This window comes from Falco rusticolus, chromosome 11 (assembly GCF_015220075.1).
Source record: "Falco rusticolus isolate bFalRus1 chromosome 11, bFalRus1.pri, whole genome shotgun sequence".
NCBI classification, from domain to species: domain Eukaryota; kingdom Metazoa; phylum Chordata; class Aves; order Falconiformes; family Falconidae; genus Falco; species Falco rusticolus.
Window position 1 is genome coordinate 1925223 of NC_051197.1, and position 6010 is coordinate 1931232.

The 6010-nt window shown below is 58.8% G+C and overlaps 1 protein-coding gene across 1 annotated transcript; it reads right to left on the reverse strand.

The window, feature by feature from the left end:
- Positions 1 to 3607: 3607 nt before the first annotated feature.
- Positions 3608 to 5330, reverse strand: GADD45A (growth arrest and DNA damage inducible alpha). Its single transcript, XM_037404775.1, has 4 exons — positions 5179 to 5330; positions 4994 to 5095; positions 4682 to 4898; positions 3608 to 4230 (listed from the first exon to the last, which is right to left on the reverse strand). The coding sequence occupies exons 1-4, from the start codon at positions 5313 to 5315 to the stop codon at positions 4117 to 4119; spliced, it is 570 nt and encodes a 189-aa protein (XP_037260672.1). The 5' UTR covers positions 5316 to 5330; the 3' UTR covers positions 3608 to 4116.
- Between the last annotated feature and the right edge of the window lie 680 nt (positions 5331 to 6010).

Below are 6010 nucleotides of genomic sequence, written 5' to 3' on the forward strand. Positions count from 1 at the left end.
AGCCCCATGCCATTTCAGAAAGGGCATTTATTCCCTTCCCCCTAAATTAAGCAGCCAGCTTGTTATTTGTGGGTTTTTCTCTGTATTTTCTAATTTGACTCTTCAATGCTGTGTGTTGCGTTAAAGGGAGAAGGGATGGCTGGTGGCTTGCAGACCTGACTCTTGCTAAAATAGACCTTGCAAAAATAATTCTGCTTTTTCTATCCTCCCAGCTTATCGTCGATCATTTTCCCTGGCCTCCTGGGGCTGGTGAGCTGCAAAGGTTAAGACTCGCTGGATGCATCCTGGATGGGAAGTAGAGTGCTGGGGTTGGGATGGGGATGGCCTGGTGCAGGTGTGACCAGTACCCCCTGCTCTTGACCCCTCCTAATCTGTCAAGGGTCCCCAGTGGGCTGTCCCCAGCATCTCAGGTGACAGCAGGACAGGTCTCCTGCAGCCCCCAGGTGGAACCAGGGTGCGCCTGCTGAGACCCTCAAGCATGCTTGTGTTTAAACCTTATCTCAGGTGGGACCTGTTGGTGTCAGACTGGTGGGGCCAAAAACGGGGAAAAGGAGCTCTCAGAAGATCTGGTGGTGGTTCTTCTGGGCTGGCTGTCGGGGGGGTTGTTCGGATGAGCGCTGTGGTAGGGGTGAGACCTGCAGGACACCTCAGCTCTGGGTGTTCCTTATTAAAAAACACCAGAGTTTTGATTTGTTAGATATTGGGAAGAAATTCTTCATGGTGAGGGCAGCAAGGCGCTGGCCCAGGCTGCCCAGAGCAGCTGTGGGTGCCCCATCCCTGGCAGGGCTCAAGGCCAGGCTGGACGGGGCTGGGAGCAGCCTGGGTTGGGGGGAGGGGTCCCTGCCCGTGGTGGGGGGTGGGACTGGGTGGTCTTGGAGGTCCCTGCAACCCAAACCATTCCATGAATCTGTGATAAAGCCTTGGTTCTGGTGTGGGGAGATTTTTTTAAATTGCATTTTTATTACTTTCCGCATCCTTCATCCCCAGGCAATCCTGACCTATCCCTCATCCAGTTTAGCTTGGCATGCTGGGCTGGGGCCATCATGCCCATCCCCAAAGCCCATGGGGAATGGCCTCCCCGGGGCTGTACCTGGGGGCTGGGGTCCCAGGTGTGAGGCAGAGCCCTTCCCCGGGGAGCTGGGGTCCCGGCTGGGCCACTCTGCCAAAAGGGATCAGATTTTGCTTGAACTTGTTGCTCTGGCTCAATGCGTTTTGGTTTGAGTCAGCAGTCCAGTTTGTTACAAGGCAGAAAAAGAGGCTCTTCCCCAAGCCAAAGCTTTTATACATGTATATCCTTTTAGAAAGAGAGAGATATGTACATATATATATATAGAGAGAGAGAGAGAGAGGGAGAAGAGGGGTTTCTTTCAGAAACGTTCCCCCGTGTTAGCAGGTTTTATGTGGCGGGGCCTGAAGCACCCTGTCCCCACGTGTACAGCCCAGGCCGGTGGCCAGCCCTGCTGGTGGGGAGCAGGAGCAGGACCCCTGATGTTGGCTGCAGCAAAAAATTAGCCCAAAATTAAATAAAATAAGCCCCAAATTAGCACCAGGCCAAGCAGCAGCTCATGTTCGGCTCTCTGGGTCCCTGCTCCAGCATCCAAAGACATCCCATCACCCCAAAGACATCCCATCACCGTGTGCAGCTGCCGCTTACTCCTCCTCTTGGCTGCTTATCGGAATTAATGTCCTTCCCAGTGCGTGTTGGACGCCCTTCCCTTCCCTTCCGCCTTTCCCGGCAGCTGGGTGCTGCTGGGCTCCAGTCCAGCCTTGCCCCATCCCTGTGGTGCTGGCTGCAGGGGGGGTCAGGGCCCCTCTTGCCTGGGTGGTTTTGGGAGGGCTTGGTACGTGGCCAAGCAGGAACACCCCCCCTCTCCACCCAGAGCTGGCTGGTTTGGGGTGGGGGGGAGATGTGGGGGTGTGGTGGGCTGTGTGTCCCCAGGACCACCTGTGGGTCCTGGCCAGACGGCTTGTAGTGCGTGGTCAGGGGCTGGGAGAAGTGGGGGCTTGGGGGCGTGGGGGTTGGATGGAGTTTGAGCTTGGTAGAGTAGCAAATGTCTTCAATTAATTCCAAAAACTTGATTGATTCAGCCACCTTCTGTTACACACTTAGGAAAGAGCAACAGAGTGCCTGGGTACGATGGCAGAGGAGGGTGAAAGATCCCAGAGCTGGATTTTCACATGCTTTGGGTCAGATATCATTACATTTTTTTCCCTCGATATCTGACATTCGTGTTGCTAAAGTAACATGCAACAGAATTTTTAAAAATGTTCACACAGGGGCAAAAGCCAGCAAACCAGCTCAGGGGGCGTATTTGCTTTTGAAATGCCGTAATAATGCAGCTAAAACCAGAATGTTCAGAAAATTCCCTGTTTGTGCAGCTACTGTGGCTGAGCCTGACCTGACCTCCTTGGTGGCTGGTGCCAGGGCTCCCCCGTGTTTCCCCTGGGTGCGTGCTGTGGGTGGGCAGCCAGCATGACTCCTGCGTGTGCTGCCGTGGGCCCGCTCCCATCCCACATCCCAGGGCACCGAGGATGGCGCTTGCCTGGTTCTGAGCTACGGGCCGGGCACGACGCTGCCATGGGGTGGGTGACGTGGCCCTGCAGCACTGTGCGAGACAGGGACGGGTGCCCTCATGCCGCAGCATGCTGTCCCACACGTCTGGGGAGCAGGAGAACTGGTCCAGCCTCACCACCTGCTCTGGCACCGATCCTGCTGGGGCTGGGGGCAGCACCCCCCCACGCTGGGGCGCAGCGAGGGCTCTGGGGTCTGGCCAGCTGGCCAGCATCCAGGCCGGGTGCTGCGAGGTGGCAGCGTGCCGGGGCGCACCACACACGCAATCAGGGAAACCCCAATGTAGGTCACTGGTGCGTCCCCCCCAGGCAGCACGGGTGCTGCTTCCCTGCGCTCCTGGGGCACTGAGAGATTTCTGCCATACGGAGCTTGGCTTTTTGTGTGCCAGAGTACAGAATTCATTAAAGCTGCTAAGCTCAGGGGCATGGGGGGCACAGGGAACAAACCCAGGAGGGTTTGTAGCAGCCCGTGGTGGGACACTCGGCGCTGTCCTGGGAAAGGAAACAGCGGGTCAAGTTTTCCTCTGCCGAGGAATTGGGTTTCCCCACCTTCCAAGAACACTAGCTCTGCAGAAGCCTGTAAAATGCTTCCTCTTGGGATGGGTCTTTCTTAAAAAAACACAAACCTCTGCTAAGTGGCAGTGTTTGAAAAAAATAGCTAAGGTTTCCAACCTTTCCTGCAGCACAGCAGCTGGTTTTTCATTTAATGGCTTGGGAGGGGCCAGGGCTAAACCCACACAGGACCAGCACAACAGGACCTTGCCCGTGGCCAGGACAAGGAAGAAGCAGCTGCCAAATGAGTCCTTTTGACTGTACACTGATGCACGGGGTAAGAAAATAAAACCCAAGAGCAAGGGGTTAGGTTTAAACTTTATTTCAAGAGAAAAAAAAAAAAAAAAAAGCAAAACCAAAACCCCCAAAACCAAAACACTATCCAATTTCAAACAGTTCTATTAACATTGCTGCTTTTAACAGCCAACTGGTAAAAAGATGTGTGATTGCAGACCAACTGCTTAAGGGCATTCTGGTTCTCAAACCTCTGAATATAAATAATTTTTCATCAGTATCATAAAATAACTTATTATATATCTTAGCATAAAAACTTGAGAATTAGCATCCCAAAAATACAATAAAATTGTTTGTAAAATGTTTTGATTAACCTTTTTTGCTCCTTAAGGTATTTAAACCAGAAATTGTTAAGTTGCACTTTAAAAAAAAACCCAAAGCCGTGAAGGGTGTCGGCGTTTTCGGTGGGGCAGGAACGCAGCGCGTGCACCCCAGCACAGCTCCTTCCTCCCAACGCAGCCGCTTCGCTCCACACTCAGCCCCGTCGCTTCCGAGTTGCTTTTCTTCAGTCCCACACCAGATGTAGCTCAACATCAGCCTCCCCCCCCTTGACAGCAGTTTTATAATTTATTTTTTTTTTTTGCCTCCCCCCCCTCCCCGTAATCCTCGTGCCAGGGCAGGGAGTTACTTCCTGAGCAACTGCTAAAGTATTGCAAAACTCCAGTGCAATTGGGTTCAGTTTGTGCGGCGGCGGCGCGGTCACCGCTCGGGGAGGTTGATCACTGGCACCCACTGATCCATGTAGCGACTCTCCCGGCAGAAGCACATCAGCTGACTCAGCGCTGGATCCTTCCACGGCGAGGCGTGGGGGTTCTGGAAAGGGAGAGGGGCTGCGCTTTAACAGAGGGGCACAAAAACACAACACCAGCCCACCCCGCCCCCCGCCAATCCCCAGGGGGGAAAAAAAAAATAGTAATAATAAAGCACAGCAGAAAACCCAGGAGCATGAATCATCTTAAATTGCCGGTAAGGCAAACAGCGGCCAGCCCCAGCACCGCGAGCCAAGCGCAGAGGAAAAAATAAAAGGGGGGGTAAAGAGGGGGAAAAATAATCGTAAGGGAGGGGGGAGAAGGGGGGAAACAAATAGTAATAATAACAATCATAAAGGGGGGGGAGAAGGGGGGAAACAAATAATAACAATCATAAAGGGGGGGGAGAGGGGGGGGAAACAATAAAGGGTGCAATAACGTGGGCAACGAAATAATAAAGGGTGCAACGGCGCGGGCGCTGCAGCCCTGGAGGGGACCCGGAGGCGCGGGCGCACCGTGACGAGCACGCAGTGCAGGTCAGCGGGCGGCTCGGGGCCGGCGGCGGGCAGCAGCAGCTGCGCCAGGCGCGCCGGGTTGCTGACGCGCAGGATGTTGATGTCGTTCTCGCAGCAGAAGGCCTGCAGCAGCGTGAAGTGGATCTGCAGGGCCGCGTCCGCCGCCTCCTCCTCCTCGTCGGCCGCCAGCAGGCACAGCACCACGTTGTCCGGGTCCCTGCGGGGCGGGCGGGTTGGGGGCGGGCGGAGGCGCACACGCCGCGGGGGGCGCGGGGGGCACCGCCGGGGGCACCGGGGAGACGGGGGACTCACACGTTGAGCAGCTTGGCGGCCTCGTAGACGCCGAGGGTGAGGCTCCGCTGGCTCAGCGCCTTGCTCAGCACCTCCTCCAGCGCGTCCCCCGCCTGCTCCATCCTGCCGCCAGGACAAGCACAGACAGGCCGCCGTCACCCGGCCCCGCTCCCGCTCCCGCACCCACCCCCCGCCCCGGCCCGTACCTCCCGGCGGCGCGGTGGTCCCCGGGCAGCTCCGCCAGAGTCATAGTGCAGCCGCGCCGAGGGGCCGCCGCTGCTGCCGGTCGCTCCCGCCGCGCCGCCGCCGCCGCCTCTGCGGCACAAAGGCGCCCCCCGGGCATTATCCCCCCCGCGCCCGGCCAACCCGCGCCGGCCACATTTGCATATCTTATTTCTATTGGTTCATGCAAATGAGGCCGCTCCTCTTCGCCGCCGCCAGCGCCCGGCCTGACCCCACGCCCGCGCCGCCGCCGCCGGCTCGGCCGCTCGCGGGAACCGGCGGGGCGGCGGTTGCTGATTGGCTGCTGTGGGGGAGGGGGCGGGGCCAGGGCCGGGGGGCGCGCCCGTATCGGCCCCGCCCGGGCGGCTCTAGCGCGGGGCTGCGAGCGGGGTCTCGTGGGCGGGCGGCTGGCTGTGGCCCTGCCCCCCCTGCACACACGCCCCTGCACCCCCCGCACCCCGTCCCTGCACCCCCCCTCTGCACCCCCCCCCCCCGCACCCCCCCCTCTGCACCCCCCCTCTGCACCCCCCCCCCGCCTGCACCCACACCCCCCTGCCCCCTGCCCGCTCCCCTGCCGGCTGCCCGCCCGCCCTGCCCGCCCACCCGCTGCCGTTCTGGGCTGCGCGGGGGGCAGCACCCACGCAGCGCCGAGGCACCGCTGCCAACACCTCCCCCCTGCCTGCAGCTCCCGGCCCACTGCCAGCACAGCCGAGTGATGCCCCCTGCGCGCCCTGCCCGTACCCCCCGCCCGGCCGATTCACCGGTGGCACTGCCAGGCCTGGCGGTTACATCCCTGGCGATGCTTGTGCAAGACCC

Excerpts from the sequence above, each read along its gene's own strand:
- GADD45A (XM_037404775.1), bottom strand. The coding sequence starts at position 5,315 with ATGCCCGGGGGGCGCCTTTGTGCCGCAGAGGCGGCGGCGGCGGCGCGG. Across the intron at positions 5,096-5,178 it reads GACCACCGCGCCGCCGGGAG|GATGGAGCAGGCGGGGGACG; the intron begins GTACGGGCCGGG and ends TCCTGGCGGCAG. Across the intron at positions 4,231-4,681 it reads TGCACTGCGTGCTCGTCACG|AACCCCCACGCCTCGCCGTG; the intron begins GTGCGCCCGCGC and ends CTCCCTTTCCAG.